At 38.5% G+C, this 22,613-nt stretch overlaps 1 protein-coding gene across 5 annotated transcripts in view; it reads right to left on the reverse strand.

Annotated features, from left to right (window-relative positions):
* The window catches only part of LOC128866234 (putative uncharacterized protein DDB_G0286901), a 125,523-nt gene that overhangs the window by 83,293 nt on the left and 19,617 nt on the right, over positions 1-22,613 (reverse strand). For 3 of the 5 annotated variants that reach the window (XM_054106808.1, XM_054106809.1, XM_054106810.1), the window contains exon 2: positions 12,562-15,342. In XM_054106808.1, coding sequence (XP_053962783.1) covers positions 12,562-14,079 — 1,518 coding nt within the window. In that variant the 5' untranslated portion in view covers positions 14,080-15,342. Of the gene's footprint in view, positions 1-9,373; positions 9,458-12,561; positions 15,343-22,613 lie in introns of those variants that run through there. The other 2 variants (XM_054106807.1, XM_054106806.1) reach the window with 1 other exon arrangement.

Genomic DNA, 22,613 nt, shown 5'->3' on the forward strand with positions numbered 1-22,613 from the left:
TATCAAAATATCCTAAGTCGGCCACAATTTACTGAGTTGTGTGGGGTGGCAGTATCATTTTTTGAGATCTCTTCGAAAATGTTGCTGCAATATCCTTACAATAAACACTGTGAAACCACTTTAGGTAAGGTTTTGGTGCCCAGAAATTGAAAATGCTTTCAATTTAGTGAAATAGCACACAATACAAAAAGAGTATGGTCCTCTATGGCCGATAACATCAAACAAATTGAGGACTACATCGAGTCCCAAAATCTTTTTTGTCGTAGTATTCACCCTTTTTACTAATATGCATTGAGCTGAGAGGAGCGTACAAGCGTACAACCCTTAGAAACCTCCTTTGTTATTTAGATTTTGATGTATTCGATATTTCCACTAACTTTACTATGAACTGCTAAACTAACAAAGAATATTTATCGTATCTGACGTTATAGCAAATAAAAAACAGTTCAAGATGTCACCGTAACCTTAAACAGAAAAAGTTAAAAACAAAAGTTATTAGACTACAATGCTTATATCATATGTACGCTGTTGTATGTATGTTAATGTGCATGCAGGTGCTCTCTAACAGCTTTTTAAGAGTAAACAGAAAATAGCTCTGGGAAAAACAGGTTTTTACTGATAAAGTATTGAATAGTTCATGCAACTTTCTAAACAACTGCACATAATTTATTAGTTCTTAGTGCATTTTTTTCGATGTTAAACTAACTAAAAACGTTGAAGGTATTATTGAAATGAGGGGGTTTTCTCAGCCAGCATAAAGGTGCTCGCAGACGTGGTAATAAAAGTACTGGCAATTTCGAAAAGTATTTATCACATGGCCAAGTGGGTTGTTGTGTGACTGTCATTCCATTGATACCGAGCTCAATGCACAATGAACAATAGGTTGGGTTAGGGTGGTTGCCGCTCTCCATGAGAGCGTAGAGGGAGCCATGGTTGTACCACTTATTCGGGCTCAATTCCCACTTCTAAATCCCGATGTGGGGAAACCTCTTCGGCTCTCTATTAAACAACGAAATATTGCAATGCAACTTCCAGCAATGTCTCTGTGTCCAGAGATCCAGATAACAGTCTCGGTGTACTGTTTAGCCAGCTTATTTTGAGTAGCACTATAGTCAATTGCTACTTTAGATGAAGTATCATTGCACTGTAGAGAGGACGTATTATTCACTGTCAGAGTAGAAAAGGATTGGCTGTGCTACGGTAGGTGAGCCCTTCCCACAACGTAGCATATTTTATAGCTATTAGCTCAGCTTGAAAGACAGTGCAGTGATCAGGTAGCCCTAAGCTTAAGTTCAGCTGCAGTCTTTGCGAGTGAATGCCGTTGCCGGCCTTAAGGGGTCCCGGTGGTTTCGAGCTCGAAAATTTAGGGTATTTTCAGGATTTTTTTTTTACAATAAAAAGAATAAAAAACGATATTTAAATGTTTAGTCTTTTTATTTAACTTCCTTTATATACAAAAATGAAAAAAAATTATTTTAATTTTAATAATTTTAAAAATGGCTCTGAAGTTGACCCTCCCGAAAAATTGGACCTGTACGGTGTTGTCCATTTTGGCGCTTCTATTTATCTGAAACACAATAACCAAAAAAATTATTAATCAGTGTGGCTGTAGCTATGTATGTCTCGTACTAGAATAAAAAAAAAATACAAAATGGCGTGGTTTCGAATTTGAGACTCTAAAAATCGGGTTTTCCAGTTTTGAATCAAAAAAATACGAAATAATTGAAATAATATTATGATTCTAGCACGGGCGATAGACATTGATGTTGTGAATAACATATTAAAATTTCAGAGGATTCGGTTGAACATTTTTTTTGTTTTTGACAACACCAGAGGTACATGAACGCGCGGTGCGTGGATTGTGAATTGTGGAAGGACGAGTCGTAAGTTATCCGCTGGCTCTTTACGCATTGCTCCAACCCAACCCCACCGCCAAAAAACAACAAAAAAAAAAACAAGAAAAAGGGGTTTCTAGCGAGTAAACCTTAGTCTTAATGTAAACGACTTAATCGCTAGATCTTCGCTGTTTCCTATGGTAAAAGAAACGAAGATCGCTGCACGCGTACTCAAAGCACTGGCAAAAGAAGAGCATAGAGCTTTGGTAGAATAAAGGAGGTGTGCATACAGCAAGCGATAAAATATCGACTCTTACAATGTTTGAAATCAAAGTATTCAAATATTTTTAGCCAAACCTCGCATGTGTATATGTACAATATGTATGTATGAACATGAACCCACTTCGTACGAATATACTCGTACTTATATATTGTACGTAAACACCAATTTTCAATATCTTGTAAATTTCAATCCACCACTTCTACGGTGTAGAAAATTTAGAAGATGTAGCCGACATCAGACCGTTAACTGGCTCTCAGCGATTGTGAAGCAATCAGGTGATTTTCTGACGTTACCGGGGTTATGACAGCGGTTTGTTTATGACAAAACTGAAATTGTGGTGGTGATATACGAAAGAAAATACGCAGCCTTCGTTTATTTGTCTCTTCGTTGCCATCTGAACTAAGACTGATTAGACGAGTGTGTCTATATGTATGAAATGTGCGGGCTGAATTCAGTTGTCGAATCCCCTATGACGTGTCAACCGATCTTACTCTCACAATTTAGCTACGGATGCCCAAACCTTGTAATTTATCATCCTTGACCACTTCTGGTAATAAATATAAATATTTATGACTATTCTTCACGAACAGTTATTAACTAACTACATGCACACACATGAGTGTACGTGTGTAGAAGCCTTTAGACGATTTTTCTACCGACTTCATATCAATAGTTCAGATAAAATACATATCGATACTGCTTTTTTATGCTAATCAATGGCAGTTATTAAAATTGAAAGTCGTTTCATTATTAAGTGACCAACTTGATCTTCTTCGGCATATTCTAAATTGATCGTATACAAAATTAAAAAAAAAAAAAAGAATACAATTTCAAGTTGTTTGAAGATTTAACATATTCTTGGTAACTGGTTGGCTTGTATTTTATCTCCACACTTCTTCCCACAAATTTTGTTGTTATTAGATATTGAAATTGAAACTTGTTTGCAATACTTGCTTTATTTTTCAATTAATTTTCTGCAAATGAAGTTCAGGAAAATGTGCGCAGCAAAAAATTTCTCGTTATCAAGCCTACAAAATTCATAGTAAAGCAGTAATTTAAAAATTGTTCATAGTTGTATGCAGCAACAGGTCTAACCGGGATTCACACGCAAAAGAAACAAAAGCAAACCAACAAAAACAAAAAACAAGAAGCAATAGAAAGAAAAAAAATAAGCAACAAAAACAAAAATAAAAAACTCAAATAAATGATATGAAAAATCACGAATAAAACATGTAGTTGTTTGTATACATTCAATGTCTGCTATTAATTATTACCCTCCGGTACGGCTCAATAGTGAAGGTCCACTGAGTTCACTGGCTATAGCCATTCATGTGAAATATAATAGTTTGACGTCCGCAGTTAAAAGCCACTTGTCATATTTCCTTTCAAACATACATACATACATTTTATTAGCATTCATTCATACATATTTACATACTCCGTTAGCTGTGTACGTAGTCTGCAGGAAAATTCAGAGCTCGTAAAAATCTTCAACATTATTATGCAGTATTTTTTTAGACTTGCTTTATAGCCTGGCAACACCGCCGTTAGTTGAGGTCTATTTGACAGCTGACAGTTGGTTTGGGCACAGTTGTTTCGCCTGTTCGTTATGCCAGAGTTGGGCTTGCAAATTATTATGAACACCAGCGTTCAGTCACTGAGTTCAGTGGTGAATGTTGACTCAAAAGCGAGCAAAATTACCCTATACGAGTACATAGTGAAGTAAATCCAGAAGCCAACAATGACGCCATTATTTCTATAGAAACTCAATTTTTATGGGCTGGTGAAATTATTGGCCTGAATTTTTACAAAGTTGATGCCGCCTGGAGAGTTGCAGTCAATGGAGAGAGACATAGATATATCACTGAGTGGCGTTATTTTTAAAGAACAAGATCGTGGCAATATGGCATATGAAGTGAAGTAAGGGAGCTGTAAATTCGTCGACACGATCGTGCGGTATCCTAATTATACAATTTTTTGCGATAAAAAAGCAACCAACTAAGACACTATCACTGGAAGTCAACACTCTTCGCATTATTGCCAATATACGACTGTTGTTACTCGCGAAAACGGTCGAGAGCCGTATTTCTACCTCGAGCTTCCCTTAGAAGTTCTGCACCTATGGAGTAAGATACTTTTACTAAACAACCTCGACACTACAGTCTACACAGATTGTTCACAAATAGATTGTGGTGTTGGAGCAGGTATATATTCGCACAGACTTAGGATTAAGAAATCTGTGAATCTTCCTAATACTTGCAGTGTCCTACAGGCGGAAGTACTGGCAATCGGGGAAGCCTGTAGGCTACTAATCGCAGATTTCTCTTTTAAGTGCAATATCGCTATTCTTTCGGGATTCAGTTAACACAACCTCTAAACTGGTGGAACAAAACAGAAATAGCCTTACAACCTTGAGTGCAAACCATAAAGTTACCATAATCTAGGAACCAGGACATCGGAACGTTGAAAGAACCGAAAAAGCAGACGAGCTGACAAGAGATGGATCTGCCATGAATAAAACAGTCTTGCGTAATTGGTATTCACACCACTGAGTGCAATGAAGAATGTAATTTCCCTCAAATATCTACAAATCGCGGAATGCAGATGTAGAGACCAGACAACATGAATGTTATGTCCCACCTAGAAATACAAACAAACGTCAATACGGACGAATATGAAACGAAAAGATGCCTGCACATTCACGGCGGTGATAACTGGCTTCCTCCTCAAAATTTGAACTCCTCACAACACATAGAGTCATAGTTGTAAGCAATCAGAGAAAAAGAAAACGCTTTTCGATTTCCTCTGTGAATGGCCTGCCTTATGGAAGGAGAGAGTGTCAGCCCTTGGCAAACCACTGTTCGAGAGACGTTAACAGCTTAATAAGGGTCTGAACCCCCCACACACTGGATATAGGCATGCGGAAGCGCTAGTTGGATTCTGGACGAATTACCACTTTAACCAACTAACCAACACCTAAGAAAAAATACGTTGCATTGGGCTACAATTGGACTAGTTCAAAACCATATATGTACAACATAGCATTTAGCTTATGCTGTTGTATCTTGCGTTAATTATTGTACCAACCGCCGATCTAAAAACTTCATTCGACATGCTTTACAATTTCGGTGTTTTCATCTATATAAAAAAATGGCGAGCATTCGTTTTACGGAGAAACGCCAGACAAAAACGTTAGCAAAAAACAAAATTGAGAAAATTAAAACTTGTACTTTGTTGCATCAAAATTCAATGAGCTATTGTATAAAAAGGTATACTTGAAATTTTCGTGGAATTCCGAAAAAGTGAGAAATTTTGAGGAACATTTTTTGATTTTTTTTTACTTGCACATTTTGAATCTTAGATTTATGTATACGGTTATTGTAGTAAAATGAAGTTATTTTCATAAAAAATTAAATTAGACACAAATAAATGGTCAAAACTTGTCAATAAATCCCTACAATATTAATAATAATTAGTTGCTAGAGCGCCATCTAGTGGGCGCATACTGCCTTCACAAATGTTTTAAGATCGCTTCGATTTTCAGCCTTTTCCTTGACTTAAAATTACTTCGTATTAAGTCTGGTTGCGCTGATTTCAACGTTAAGACTGCGTCTCATGCCCAATCTGCTTGGATCCCAATCGAATGCCTTTCTACTAATTTCGGAAAAAGGTTTCCGTAGAGTATGATCCATCCATCTCCATTTAAGCTCATCGTCCCAGCCTCTTCGCCATACGATAGTACAGGCATAATGAGAGCTTTTTAAAGAGTTAGTTTTTTGCGTCGAGAGAGGATTTTACTACTCAATTTCCTACTTAGTCGAAAGTAGCACTTTTTGGCAAAAGAGATTCTCCGTTGGATTTCAAGGCTGTCATTGTTATCGGTGTTCCTAAAAACCCAAGGCGCATTCAATAAAGGTGGTGGCACTAGACCAAGAACAATGTTCTGTACGTTTGATTGTCAAAGCAAAGTATTGAGAAACTAGAAAACAAATAATGAATTCGCCTTGTTTAATTCTGAGCTGACAGCCACATGGATGATTTACTGATTTACCAACACCACTTTTAATAGATTCGCCTTGAGAAAAACGATGTCTCTTACAACCTCGAAATCATAAATGTCAACAGTGACGTGGGTGCCAATTGCGCCGACTGTTTGCTTCAAGCAGGAGGTACTTCGTTTTGTCTTCGTTCACCACCAGACCCATTCGCTTTTCTTCTTTATCCAATTTGGAAAAGGTTCTGCGGTTGTTTGCTCTCTTCCACATAGGGAAGCCAGCTTGCGCTTATTGAAAATTGATAAAATAAATAAGGAACATTTACTAATTTTTCCTAATATTTCAACTCTCAAAGTGACGATTTTATTCGGCTCATTTTACGACTTAGCATTTTTCAATACAAAATACTCCACTAATTAGACTACACAGCAAAAACTCAATTCTGCATAAATTTCGAACATAAGCCAGACCTCCATTTTCGAAAACACGTGGAATGCGAACTAGTCACAGTTCATCAGAAGTAAACTAGTTCCAAACCAGTGCATTCTCCTACCGGTTTGACCGCACATTTTACGCTCACACACCCATTTAAACCGCATTACTAAATTTGCGTAAATATTCACACATATGGATGTATTGCTTATTTATATTCAAAATATGTGCATATTTGTAGGCTTTTAAGAGCCATGAACTTAAGTAGCAAAGAAAAAGAATATCAGGTTCATACGGAAACCAAATATCAAAATAATTCGAAACAGGCGACTTTTTCACGTTTGATAAGCTATGTATGTATATAGACACCTTAATTTACTTCCATACATATTTATATACATACATATGTATATGTGTAAAAATGAACGAATTCGCGAACTATTGTGTGGAATCCATAAATGCGTAATATTTCAATGCGAATACATCAGAACCCATTCGGAAACCGTATCTCTATGGAAGGTGTTTATAGTTGTATGATATAGTCGGAAAACACCGATAACATATTTCTACCTGAATGTGTTAAAATAAGACAGTCTGAAGTTGCTAATCTGAGCAGATTTTATCAGAAAATATATTTGTAATATATGTAAATCAAATATTCCTAAAAGAAACCGAACGATCAGATATAAATTTCCTCATGCCAACAAATTAAGACTTTTTTAATTGGAACAGTATAGTACTCGTATAACGGCGTTGTAACTCAAAGAGGGTAGATGCTGAGTGGATAATTTTTATGCAATGAACGCCCCAGCGGGTTAACATTTGCGCTTGGCGATCGAAGCCAGAAAATAAGCGAGTAACCTTCTCTTTCGAATGCAGTACTCCCCGCCTCTGTAAACAAATCAGTGCAGTTTTCGTTAAAAGTAGAGTTGATGTTTTTTGTTTTCTGTCCCGCTTGAAAATTGGTAAGTGAATGTTGAATTTTTACGTGTCTATATGACTGCGCAACTTTGAGCCAATTTTCACGATGACTTTTCACTCAGGGTTAGCGAAGTCAACGGGTTTTTTTGACATTTCGCTTACATCGTATTCACATTTTCGTATTTTTATTCAAATACACTTTGGGCTCGGGCAACGAATGACCAAAGAAAATGATCCACTTAAACGTCAAAAACACAAAAACAAAAGCTGCAAACAAAAAGTCATCGCCTCTTTATTGAGTTCAGATATTTTAGTTGAGATTTCACATTTTTGCAACTGCTATACTTTAACTTTGTTAAGCTCCATGAAAGGATAAAAAAACGATCCTAATTGTGAAAGACAATGTGCCGTTGGCTTATTTTGTATTTCATGTTAAGAGGCTTCTTATCATCATTGTCTCTGTTTGGCAAACGAAAACGAAACGCATACTGAGGAAGCTGAGCGAAGACTACCAGCACTGGCTTGAACAATGAAGATTCGAATACTTATAGAATCGTTTAGGGATGTCACAAGTGTTTTACAGCGCAAATGACGCTGTCACGTAATTTAATAGTCAATCCCCGTATATTAAGGGAAAAAGTCTTCCAAAGTTGATCACTGAATGCAATTTGATTAGCCAAGTCCTACATTCAAGTTTTACGACAATACGACAATATTTTAACCACCAAATTCCGTTTTTTTTTTGTACAACTTAGTCTATTTCGCAAAAAAATCCTGCAAAGTTCTTACACACAGGATATTCAAGCATTGAACTGTTTCACAAAAATGTAATATTTGACGGAAAATTGCATTACTAAAATCTGAATATCAAATCGATTAACTAAAAGAGCAGCGGCAGTAACTGCGGCGGTTTAGGGGGCAGCTCCTCCAGAAATCGAGTTTTTCAATCATTTCTTACGAAAAACTGAGAGTATTTATGATCTTAAAATAAATTACACAAATGAGCATAAAAAATTTTTTTCGAAATAAGAACTGAAACTTAACTAACTAATAAGCTGAAATCAGCCAGATGTTTCATTGAAATAAGTTATTCCGTTTGCACTTACCTATTTGTAACGAAAAAAAAAGAAAATTTAAAGAGAAAAAGAAAAAAATTACACTTTTTTATAAACAAATTTATCAAAACAATATTTTTGAGTTGAGGGACACACAAAGGTCAATATGTTAAAGAATTGACATGTGACATTTTAAGTTGATATCTTGATTACTTTTTGGGTTATATTCGACAGCGCGGAAAAAAACCTTTTTCGAGAAAAACGCGATTAAAGTTTTCATTCTTACTCATCTTTCGTTCGACGCTCATCACTTCACTGACTTATGCATTAAGCTTAAAGCATTCAAAACTTTTTTTTATAGATTGTAAATGAATTTTTAAAGCAAAAAAAAAATAATAATAGAAAATTTGAAAGTGCTGTGGGACCTGGAGGAGCCGCCCACTGCAATTCAAAAAGAATTTATTGTAACATTTGTAGTCAATTTTCAAGTGAAATTAGTTCTAGAAACTTCTCTGAGCTTACCCATTTTGACTAGTAATTTAATAGTTTTATTGGTCTTGTTCGACAACTATTAGATTAGCGAGTTATATCAATCGATAGTCCGGGTGGATAGGAGGATGGTTCCATGTGTAGAGGAGGATGGTTCCATGTGTAGAAGTCCACGCAAGTGGGGAAAGTTACTGATCGCCATTCAGTTGGGAGTGGCCAGGACGATTCTTCTACATATGGTTCAAGCAGCTCACAACGTCCGGGATTAGCCCACGTATCCTCTGGTTAGCTTCCGAACACCCGTTCGGGAGTGAGCTAACGTGAGAAGGCGAAGCATTCCAGGATAGCTAGTTGTGCGCTGGGTTTGGGACCCGCCACTTAAAAATCCCCCCCAATGAAAAGAATTGCAAAGCCTCGGATGATAACTGCCTTTACTGATGACGACCCCTGCAAACGAAATAAGGAATATGATTTGAGGGCATGCACCTGGAATGTCCGGTCCCTTAATGGGGAAGGTGCCTCTGCCCGGCTGGTTGATGTCCTCGTGAGAGTAAAGGCTGACATCACTGCCATCCAAGAGATGCGATGGACGGGGCAAGGTAAGAAAAACATAGGACCTTGCGACGTCTACTACAGCTGCCATGTAAAGGAGCGCAAATTCGGTGTCGGATTTGTTGTGGGAGAGAGACTTCGTCGCCAAGTACTGTCGTTCACTCCGGTGGACGAGCGTCTCGCAATAATCCGCATCCGATTTTTTAACATCTCGCTAATTTGCGCCCACGCCCCGACGGAAGAGAAGGACGATGCGACCAAAGATTCCTTCTATGAGCGCTTGGAACGTTCCTATGAGCGCTGCCCCCGCCGCGACATAAAAATTGTGATTGGCGACTTCAACGCCAGGGTGGGCAAGGAGGGAATTTTTGGTCCCACAGTCGGAAAATTCAGCCTGCACAACGAAACATCCGGTAACGGACAGAGGCTGATCGACTTCGCCGGGGCCCGAAACATGGTAGTCTGCAGCACCAGATTCCAGCGTAAGAAAATACACCAAGCTACCTGGCTGTCTCCTGATCGAAAAACGCGAAACCAGATCGATCATGTTGTGATAGATGGAAGACACGCTTCTAGTGTATTAGATGTACGTACGATCCGAGGACCCAACATCGACTCGGATCATTACCTTGTTGCAGCCAAACTGCGCACCCGCCTCTGTGCAGCAAAAAGCGTGCATCTACCTACGCAAAGAATGTTCGACATCGAAAAGCTGCAATCACAACAGACAGCCAGAAGATTCGCCACTCGACTCTCACTCCTGCTCTCCGAAAGCACTGCCCAACAAATCGGCATGCGCGAGCAATGGAGCAACATTTCTCGTTCCCTACGTACCGCCGCCGAAGAAGAAATCGGATTCCGGCGAGCCCGAAAAAACAATTGGTACGACGAGGAATGTCATGCTGCCGCAGAAAGAAAAGATGCCGCCTATAGAGCCACGCTGCGATCGGGCGCAACGCGAGCCATGTGGGATCGCTACAGAGAGCTGAAAAAGGAAGAGAGACACATTATCCGACAGAAGAAACGAGAGGCCGAAATACGTGAGTGCGAGGAGCTTGAGATGCTGGCCAATAGGAACAACGCCCGAAAATTCTACCAGAAAGTACGGCGGCTTACAGAAGGTTTTAAGACCGGGGCGTTTTCCTGTAAGAACAAAGACGGCGATCTGGTGACTGACGTACAGAGCAATCTTAAATTATGGAGGGAACACTTCTCGAACCTGTTAAACAGTGACAGCTGCGCATGTCATAGAGAATATGAAGATCCCGATACCCCAATCGATGACGACGGAATTGTAGTTCCGTTACCCGACCATGGCGAGGTGAGAATAGCAATATCACGGCTAAAGAACAACAAAGCCGCGGGCGCCGACGGACTGCCGCCTGAACTATTCAAACATGGCGGCGAGGAGCTGGTAAGGTGCATGCATCAGCTCCTATGCAAAATATGGTCGGATGAAAGCATGCCTGCCGATTGGAATTTAAGTGTGCTCTGCCCAATCCATAAGAAGGGCGATACTGCAATTTGTGCCAATTACCGCGGGATTAGTCTTCTAAATATCGCCTATAAGGTTCTAGCGAGCGTATTGTGTGAAAGGCTGAAGCCCACCGTCAACCAACTGATTGGACCTTATCAGTGTGGCTTCAGACCTGGAAAGTCTACCATCGACCAAATATTCACAATACGCCAAATCTTGGAAAAGACCCACGAAAGGAGAATCGACACACACCATCTTTTCGTCGACTTCAAAGCTGCATTCGACAGTACGGAAAGGAGTTACCTGTATGCCGCTATGTCTGAATTTGGTATCCCCGCAAAACTAATACGGCTATGTAAGATGACGTTGCTCAACACCAGCAGCGCCGTCAGAATTGGGAAGGACCTCTCCGAGCCGTTTGATACCAAACGAGGTTTCAGACAGGGTGACTCACTGTCGTGTGGCTTCTTTAACCTGATGTTGGAGAGCACAGTACGAGCCGCAGAAATTAATCGCTCAGGCACAATATTTTATAAGAGCGTACAATTGTTGGCGTATGCCGATGATATCGATATCATCGGCCTTAACAACCGCGCTGTTAGTTCTGCCTTCTCCAAACTGGATAAAGAGGCAAAGCGAATGGGTTTGGTGGTGAATGAGGACAAAACGAAGTACCTCCTGTCTTCAAACAAACAGTCGGCGCACTCGCGTATCGGCACCCACGTCACTGTAGACAGTTATAATTTCTAGGTTGTAAAAGACTTCGTTTATTTAGGAACCAGCATTAACACCGATAACAATGTCAGCCTTGAAATCCAACGTAGAATCTCTCTTGCCAACAAGTGCTACTTTGGACTAGGTAGGCAACTGAGCAGTATAGTCCTCTCTCGACGAACAAAACTAACACTCTACAAGACTCTCATCATGCCCGTCCTGACGTATGGCGCAGAAGCTTGGACGATGACAACATCCGATGAAGCGACGCTTGGAGTGTTCGAGAGAAAGATTCTGCGTAAGATTTTTGGACCTTTGCACGTTGGCAACGGCGAATATCGCAGACGATGGCACGATGAGCTGTATGAGCTTTACGTCGACATAGACATAGCGCAGCGAATAAAGATCCAGCGGCTTCGTTGGCTGGGTCATGTCGTCCGAATGGATACAAACGCTCCGGCTTTGAAAGTATTCGATGCGGTACCAGCTGGTGGTAGCAGAGGAAGAGGGCGGCCTCCTCTGCGTTGGAAAGATCAGGTGGAGAAGGACTTGGCTTCACTTGGTGTGTCCAATTGGCGCCGGTTAGCACGAGAAAGAAACGACTGGCGCGCTTTGTTAAGCTCGGCCAAAATCGCGTAAGCGGTTATCGCGCCAATTAAGAAGAAGTCCGGGTCGATAGTAAACCTCTACTGAATATTATTTTTGTTATAGCAAAATATATTTGAAATCAGTTTTCCTAATATTTGAATATTTCAAAACTAAGTTTGTACGTTTGTATACTCTTCCTCATGCTTTTGCATTCACTTACCTGCATTATTGGATATGTCAAGCGTCCCTTCCCCAAGCGCTCGATGAGAGTCATCCTTTCTGTATCGGTTAATACACATTCGATGTTCGACGATGCGAGCACAGGGCGCGTTGGCTGCACAATTGGTACAAAATCCTTATTACGTTCGGCAAATACACGATCAAACGAAGTGCGACGATCGCTAACCGAACGCTGATAGCGATGGCCACCGTTGCTATTATTTAGATTTTGCAAACTATCTACCGAAGCAATAGAATTACGTGCACTACCAGTGCCATCAGCTCCATTCGCCCCGCCACCCATATACGACTTGGATTTGCGGTATTGGCGCGCATTCGCGAACGTAACCCCCCCACTTGGCGTTAGCGTTTTGTTGCACTTTTGACAAGGCACCATCAGTGCGGCGGTCAATAAATCACTACCACTTGGTGTTTTTTTATTTGATTGTTGTTGTTGTTGATAACGTGCGCTTTTCTTCTGCCACTCATGAGAGTATACCGAATCGGTATCGGTCATATCAGCAATATCATCACGATAGTCATCGTCGTCGTCGGTGATGATGCTGGATGTGTTAGAATTTGATATACGATATTTGTTGCTTTTGTTATTATTGTTGTTCCTGCTGTGGTTATAATTATTGTAATGATGATTAGTGCTAAATATTATGCTGCTACAGTTGTCAACTCGCTTCCAACGGATTTTGTTGTTGCTGTTCGTGAAAACTTTGCTATTTTGGCTCTTGTTACCGTTATTGTTTTTGTTGTTCTGGCTATTTCGACCAACAGCTTGCCCGGCGGCTTGTTGCTGATGTTTCTTAGCATTCTTGTTAAAGCGAGTATTATTATTGCTGTTGTTGCTTTGGTTTATTGTGTCCGTTGTCACTTTACGCGGCAATTGCTGCTCTTGCGATATTGGTTTCGTCTGATTGCAGCTGTCATTTTGTTTTTTTGGGATGCATGCATTTTCCTTACTATCGATACTGTCGCTCTTTCGCATCGATTTCGATTTCGTATCTGTAGCGGAAATTACCGGTGTTTTTATCGTTTGTGTAGCAATTGTTTTGGTTGTTAGTGTATTATTAGCCGGCTCACTGTTTTTGTTGCTATTTTGCGTGCTGTTGCCATCATCGGTAATATTATTCTGTTTATGGGTATTGCTGTGATTTTTAACATTGGACTGCTTACTTTCAACGACGATTCGATCGTCGTTTTTGTTGTTGTTGTCGATCTTTTCCTGATTCTTAGGCTTGGTATTCTTTTTAGCGTCAATATCTGGTTGTTGTTGTTCTTCCTGTCGTTGTTGTTGTTGTTGTCTTTTTGAATGCTCTTTTTGTTGCTGTACTGGTTCCTGCTTTTGTTTCTGCTGGACGCTACCTATTGAACCCCATGTTGTTGTACCGACCGCTACAGCAACACCAACCGTTTGCCGTTGTTGTTTTGATTTATTCGTTGTTGTTGCTTTTGTAGTCGTCGTTGAGGTTGTTGTCGCCAACGTTGCTTTCTTGTTGGTATTCACCATGTTGCTTCTGTCGTAGGCGTAGTTAAGACTCACTCATGTGCAATGCACACACACACACACACGCGCACTCACACTTATTTGCAGGAACACTGTTGTTGTTTTTATTATTATTTTAAATTACGCAAACAAAAATTCGTTTATCAGACTTTGTAAATTTCACTTTTTATTAACTTCGAATTTTCGAAAATAAATTCGAAATTTCAAAACTTCAATTTTGGCTTTCTTTAATTACCACGTGCGCTCTGTTTACTCTGCGAAAGCGCTTCGAATTTTCGAAATCAGTTTCGAAAAGCCAACTTTAATTTTCTGATTGTTTTTCAGCACCTCGTGTATGCGCGTTTAACTCTCACTCCGTCTATTTTTCGACTGTGAAATTAAAAAAAAATAACGCAAAGTCTTCAGTGCGGCCGGCGTTTTACTGTGCTGTCGGTTACTTTTCACTATTCACTGCACACCTAGCTAGCTGTATATATGTATGTATTGTTGCTGCCTGGCAAGCTGTTGTTGTTGTTAATACTGGTGAAACAGTTTCCAGTAGTTGTGAGCTTTGCCGCTTTTACGGACAAACGATTTTTTCGCTTGATGTTATGCCGTTAGTACTGACTGCGCAATTTGCCACTCTCCACCCGAAAGCTAAGTTGTTGTTAATTCCTTTCTCTACTTTACCTTCGCTGAATTCTTTTTTTAATTTCACTTCCTCTTTCACTTTTGCCGTCTGCTCTTGCCAACTTCTCTGCTTGTCTACACTTTTTTACCGCTCACTGGATCTTCTCTACAAACTCTCCAAACCCATACAAACAATTGAGGTAGGGACGTCTCTTTGAATGCGAGCTTTTTTAAAAGTGCTTTATAGGTATTTTTTTTTATAATATATATTTTTCTAATTTCTATATTTTTTAATTGTTTTTTTTTTGTTTACCGTTATTTGTTGTGATGATTTGTAATTGCTGCCTTTATAGCTCGATATAACGCGCGCTCACCTACTGGCTTTGTATATGTATGTTTGTAGGCAAGTACGCTTTTTTGTTTGTTTAATATTTCTTTGAGCTGCTTGTTTTTGTTAGTTTGAAGTTATATTATATTGTTGTTGTTTTAATATTTGCACAACGAACTTGATAGCCTGCCTTTCGATGCCTCAACGCAGTTGTATGTGTTTTGCTGCGTTTTCGCTGCTTTCTTCACACTAACTGTTTTAGCTTTGTTTGCGTTTGCCACCTTCACACTTGTTTCTGGCTCTTTTTGTCTCCTGAAACGTTATTTTTTCTGCAGAAAAAAAGAAAAAAGACATGTAAACTTCATTTTGTAACATAGTTCTTATTTGTACATATGTAGGTACTAAGTGCATACTGCATAAGTATTTTTCTAGTTCATCACCAACAAAAATTGATTTCAAAATGAATATTTACAGAATTTTTCTGTTTTCTTAGAATATTTCTGTTTTACATTTTCACGTATTGTTGCATGTATCTGCATGACCGAGTTTAAATGCCGTTATGTTGACATTGCGGCCACCGGTCGATTGACATAGACCCGAGTCTTTACAAAACCTTACACGAAAAAGTCTAGCGAATTGCACGACCTTAATGAGCAATAAAAACACTTTAATTTTTATGAGAGGCCCACTGATCATCAGTATGCGAAAAATTGCTTTTGAGAGCGATTGCGATTGAGCATCGCCACACAACTTTGAAATTGTCAAACAATTTTTTTTGTCAATTGTAGCCCCAATCTTGCTGTTAGATTTTTCGAAACCAAATATTTATGCAAAAATTAAAATCACTGACCACCCATATGAAGCGCCTGTAGCCTCCAAAATTTTCGCGCCTTCACTCGCCTATTGTGCAATAACATACCGCGGCAACATTTGTGGGTGGTTCTAATTGTTGGCGAAGTGTCGCAATAAAAATTTTCAAGCTTTTGTTTCATGTGCGTTAGTTATTCCCTTTGTGCGAATATGCTCAAGAGTGTATTTTTAAAATGGTTGTCATGGGTTTCATCTTTTGAAAGATGCTTCTTGATAAGCAAATATTTGGATTTTATCTAATTTTTAGAAACTTGTTGACTAACCTTCATATGAATACAAATAAGTGCATACGTCGGTAAGTAAGCCTCTGAATTTATAAATGTATCAAATGATTATATAACCATTAGTCGACGATAATTCCAGAATTTGTTGACGTTAACTCAGCTGTCGCAAATATAAGTTAAGTTGGCTGACAAATACATGCATGGCTACGTACGTATGTTTGTATTGTACCTGTAGGTGTAGGCATAACCTGAACTAGTGAAATAAATTTCTGATTCAGCAATTTCGTCAATTATGACTGACGAAAATGTCGTTTGCAAAAAATTGGCAAAAATCAATAAAATATTTGATTGACTTCAAACTTACTAAAATTTAAGTATTCTAAAGATTCCGATTAAAAAGTTGAATACAAATTTTGGAAATTCGTTAAATTTTTGAGAATTTTATACAAAGCTTGGAATTTTGGCTTATAATATTTCTGTTACACAATGAATATTAATGATATACTCGTATGTATATGAATAAAATGTTGTAAAAAAGTGCCTTAATTATGTGAGCAGAAGTGTGCATACTTTATATTATAAGACAATTTCTCTACCTTCTGAATTAGAAAATAAGTGGCAGTGTGGTTTAAAAATTTATTTTTAATTGTTTTAATTAAAATTAATTAAATGTGCTCAGTCATAATTTGTGTGATACCTAGATCCTAATACTGTACGGTTATTTATTATTTTCGCCTTAAGAGATAGGTGGCAACGTCAATAACAAATAATTTTAATTAAAGCTTTGTTCATTCTTTTCAACATATTTATTATATACCCATACCCTAAAGTCTAGTTAAATTATGCTATTTATTTAAATTTTTCTTTCCAAATTCTTTAATTCTCCCATGTATAAGTAAGCATATCTTTATATTCAACTGAAATTTGTAACAACTTGCTCCTCTTTTGCAATAGAATTCAGGTGGCAACGCTTTCGGAAAAATTGGTTTTGGAATAAATGTATCTTCAAAATATTTCCCACACTGTATTACTTATGTTAATTTTTTAATAAACTAGAATACTTTTCTTTAATTAAAATAGCTGGCAACACCCAGCTAAAATGAATGAATGAATGTTACACACAAACCACCTACGGCTATCTAACGGTGTAAAAGATGTTAAAATTGAGGAAATATTTTTCGAGTGATGCTCGTACGAAGAAATATTCTGCAATTTGATATTTAGAGAGAAACTGATGATAGAAAAAAATAATAACTATTATTTGGGCATATTCAAGGCGAATCTATTAGTAAATCAGCTGATTTGTTTTAAAATTTCTTTCGATGTGTCCATGTAGCTGTACAGAATAAAACAAGGCGAATTAATTGTTTGTTTTCTACTTCGCCAATATCTTGCCATGACAATCAAACGTACAAAACATTGTTGTTCATGGCTGTGCTATGTCCTCGATAGCCTCACGAACTCCATCTTTGAGGTCTTGAATCGACCCTGGGCTATTGGCTGTTGGCGTAGACCTTCTCTTTCACGTGGCCCCAAAGAAAAAAGTCACAAGGTGTTAAGTCACAAGATCTCGGTGGCCAGTTGTGAAAACTTTTCCCCGTAAAAGATCAATGGTTTCGTTGTTTGTGTGGCACGTAGGGCTAGTCTTGTTGAAAATAAATGTTCCCCAGATCAATACCATCCAATTCCGGCCATAAAAATCGTCAATCATCTCTCGATGGCGATAGACAACACCTGTTATGGGAAACCCCTTTATTTTTTTTTTTTGTCTAACTTAAAACTGCTTCATCTGTTCACTCTTCCTAGGACAGGGTAGTGTACAAAGAAAAAGAAAAGTAAAACAAACTAGTCCCGGCAGTAAATTTACTTGAATAGAATCAGTTCGGTACCAATGGATTTTCGTGCAGGCTAAGTACAATACAAACAATGAATGCCTTAGTGGTGCGCTTTTGGCTCAGATGTTCTTGCGACGGACGCATTAAATCAACAAATGTAGCTTTTCAGTGCTTATATAAGGCCTCTTCTTTTCGCCCAGCGTTAGGAAGTGGCGAATAGATGAAGCAACTGGTATAAATGAACATATATTAGCAACGCGGGAGTAGAGCTGCCTTAAACTACATACATGTGTTTGTAAGGCAGTGAGTTATATCAGCCTAATGAGCTATAGCCATACTCGCTAGCGGCGAATCTTACTCGATAACTTTGTTGTTGCATTCGCATGCAAATTTTTCGTTAAGTTAATCGAGCATAAAGATAACGAGTGGGGAAGTGGCGAATGGAAGCGGCCTATAAACCCATAGACTGGCTGTCTTAAACGCCGCACCAGGTTGGATTTATTTGCCTAATGAAAGTTAACATTTAGGTATTTCATTTTATCAACTGCATTTGTGCGTTTGCTTACTCCAAAAGAACTAAAAACTACAGAAAATCAGCTTTAAAGAATTCAAGCAATTTTTACAAATAAAGACACGTTTCTTCTAAAGGGATGGTTGGTGGGTTGGTTTAAGTGGTGATTCACCAAAAATCCGATTAGCACTTCTGCATCACTTTGTTGGCACATCCTCGCTGCCGACAAGTTATTCGGGTTATTCGTAGACGTCTATATCCAGTATGTGCGATTGAGAAACCTTATACGGTTGTTCATGTCTGTACCAGCCAGCTCAGCTTCGCCTTCCATAAAGCTGTGCATTCACAGAGGAAGTGGAAGATAGTTTCCGTTTTATCTGTTTGATTACAACTATGACAGTGTGTGTTGTGAGGGTTACCCACTTTGATTGTTTGTTCTCATACAGACCAGAGGCCAATTATCACCGTCCTGAGTCTGCAGGCATCGCTTCGTTTCATACTCGTCCGTATTGACGTTTGTTTGTGGTTGTAGATGGACCACAACGTTCTGCTAAATTTGCATGTTGTCTGGTCTCTCCATCTGCAATCCGCGATTTGTAGATGTTTTAGGGAAATTTCGTTCTTGATTGCACTCAGCGGTGTGAATACCGATTCTGCAAGAATATTACCCATGACAAGACCCCCTTCTTGCCAGTTCGTATGCTTTTTCATTTTCTTCATTCTTCCGAAGTCCCGAGATCCAAATTAAGTTCACGTAATGGTTTTCGCTCAGGGTTGTAAGGCTATTCCTGTTTTGTTCCTCCAATTTAGGGGTTGTTGTGTAAACGGATACTGATGTGATGATCTGACTAGTTACTTTGGATATTCTCACGGCACAGAATTGGTCTGAAAAATAAATTCACGAGTCAGGTATAGCTGATGTTGCTTAATGGTCGGCACTAGTTGGTCTTGAACAATTTGTAACTACTTTTGAGCGCTACAGTTCGTGCAAAATGGTCCATGGGGCCCTCGGCTATAGTATATAATACAACGCTTGATGGTCTGACCTTCAGGAAACTACACTTTTTTCACTACACAATTATTCATGTATCATTTATTACCATATCTTCCACAGTTTAGGCTTCGAACATTCGGTAGATTATCCGCGTCCAGATAAATGAACTTGTTTTCGTCCGACTACAAGACTTTCCTTAAGTTTTCTAGAATCCATTTTAATAATCGTTTTTTGCCGATCATCAGCCGAACGTACAGCGTTCGGTATGATTTGCGATATGATTAGGGTGCTCAAAAGCACAGCGGATAAAATCAAAGCGTTAATAGGCGCCCCACAACGCTAAAAGAATGTACGGCACCAGTTCGTAATGTGGAATGGATACACCAACCATCTGATGGCGTTCAAGGCCTATCTAAACCTCTGCCGTCGTCATCCGTACCATCCACATTCCCTAAGCCTTCAGTACAAAGCCTGAACGCTAATATTCACATTTCAATGTATACTGAATTCACTTCTTATCGCCATTGCTTTTTTGAATCGATTCTTCAAACTTATTCTCCTGTTTATTTGTTGGTTGGTTTTGAGCGATCTACCAGAACATTCTGTCTTAGCAAATTAGCCTCACAAGAGCTAAATGTGAGCTTTTTATTGCAAATTGCGTCTTGCTTTAAAATATTATGGGAAATTCAGAAGCCAGCGCTGCAGTTTTTATAATCACCATTGTGTATGAGTATTTATGGAAACCCACCCATAAGTTCAAAAATGTATAAGATTCATAAATAAAATTCAAATAAAAGGTGATTCCCTTGTTGCGGTCAACAGCAACGTTACAAGCCGGGTCTTAACTGCTGACGCATTATGAATATTCAAATATATGTATGTATTCAATTGTATATTATGTACAGTAGGTTCTGTTTTTATGCGGTAGATACGTTCCGCAAGAAACAGCATAAAAAAAGCTACTAGTTCTATAGTAAAATTATAGATACGTTTCAAAGTGCTAAAACCGCATAAATCTGAAATAATATAATAAAATCGCTAGTCCCATATTATAACTATAGATACGTTCCATAGACCGCATGAATCTTAAATAATTAAATAAAATCGCATAAACAAAATATTGTATTTTTGAAAATTATATCTTTATTTAAGAAACGTCAGAATCGCAAAATAAATTTACATCGTCAGAAATAGAATCAGGCAATACCCGCATGTTGTGCATTCGTTTAGGATTTGGCGTAAAATCACTTCCGTCACTTGAGGAAATGTACACGTCTGATCTGGATGGTGATGCAGGCGGTTCCATACTTGTAGGGTTAGCATTTCTGATGTAATCTGTGATGAGTTTTTGCTTAGCTGGTTTAGAATCTTGTTTATATGTACAATTCCCGATAGGTCGACATGCATTTTGTAATTTAAAAAAAAACCGCACTATTTCAAAACCGCATAAAAAAAGCCGCATAAAAACAGAACCTACTGTATCTACATACATACATACTTACAATTAGTAAACAACAAAATTTGTTTACAAAGTGACAAAAAAACGTTTCGTTACGAAATCAAATGTTTTATACTTTTTTCCTAGAAGTGAGAGTGAGAAGAAACTGAGCACATTTACGGTCATTGTTTTGCGTCGCCCAAGTGTAGGTACAAAATGTCTGTACACGTTCCAGACATTATTTCAACGGGAAACTCCTATTATCAAGTAAAAATTAATTAATAATAAAATTTTCTTAGAACTCATATGCAAATTTCTTAAGGTTGCCAAATAGTTTTGAAAAAAAAAAAATGCAATAGTTTTTGGAAAAAACTTGGGAAACCCGTTTTAGGACACAATTATAATAGGTTACGGTGGTGTAAAATTTGCAATTGAAATTAATAAATAATATTAATGACGAAAAAAGTTGAGTCATGTAAAAAACATTTATCTGTATTTTTTATATGATTTTATATGGATTTTGTTAGACAATGAACAATACTTTGATAAAAAAATAATGAGGAATAAAGAAAAAATAGTCAAAATGTTGATGCGCTATTGTTTTGTTAAAAAGTTATTCAAGAACAAAATTGGATGATTAATTTTGCGCCACCTTGTATAAAGGCGAATAAGCAATCAACTGATGTGTTAATGAATTTCGATAAGATATCCTTTACAACATTATCAGACCTGCCACTTAAGGTTGCTCATTGGCTCTACACTGCTGTCGTCAGACCCATTCTTCTATATGGAAATGTTGTCTGGTGGTGTGCTATGCAGAAAAAAACCTATTCTAATTTATTGAATAAGGTGCAGAGATCAGCGGAACTAGCAATATGTGGCGCCATGAAAACCACGCCATCCATGGCTTTGGACATCATGCTACATCTGCCACCCCTAGATCTCTTCTGCAAATACTCAGCGGCCTGCGCCGCTTTAAGGCTCAAAGCGAACTCACAATGGAGAACTGTCACACATTGACATTCAACCATTTTAGACTCCTACACGGATATAGCCGGTGACTGTGATTATCACCCTCCCATTCTTTGCTTCGAAAGGAATTTCCTAATGAAAATCCCTTCTAGACTGGAATGGCTTGAAGAAGATCCAACACCCAACACACCCCTTAAGATCTACACGGACGGATCCAAAATGGACACCGGTGTAGGATCAGGGTTATTTTGCGGAGAGCTTTCTATTAGTGAATCCTTTAAATTACCGGATCACTGTAGCGTTTTTCAAGCGGAAATAAACGCTATTCATGAAGCCTTAAAATGGTTAAAGATAAACAGAATATCATCAACGGATATCTGCATTCTATCAGACAGCCAAGCTGCCCTACGAGCCCTGGATGCATTCCAAACAACATCAAGGAGTGTCTTACGTTGTCGCCAATCTCTAAATGAGATGACCAAACAATATCGTATAATATTATGCTGGGTCCCAGGCCACAGAGATATACCAGGGAACTATAGGGCAGACCAACTTGCAAGAGAAGGTACCTGTATGCCAGACATCAGTTATCTTATGGAGATACCTCTCGCAACTTGTAAGCTTCTCATTAAGGACGCATTAATCAGGTCTGCAAATCAAAGATGGATTAGCGTTAACACCTGTGAAATTGCTAGGCAAACATGGCCAAGGCTAAATTTACGTCTGTCCAAGAGTATTATAAAACTGAATAGACTT

The sequence above is a fragment of the Anastrepha ludens genome, chromosome 6 (assembly GCF_028408465.1).
Source record: "Anastrepha ludens isolate Willacy chromosome 6, idAnaLude1.1, whole genome shotgun sequence".
NCBI classification, from domain to species: Eukaryota; Metazoa; Arthropoda; class Insecta; order Diptera; family Tephritidae; genus Anastrepha; species Anastrepha ludens.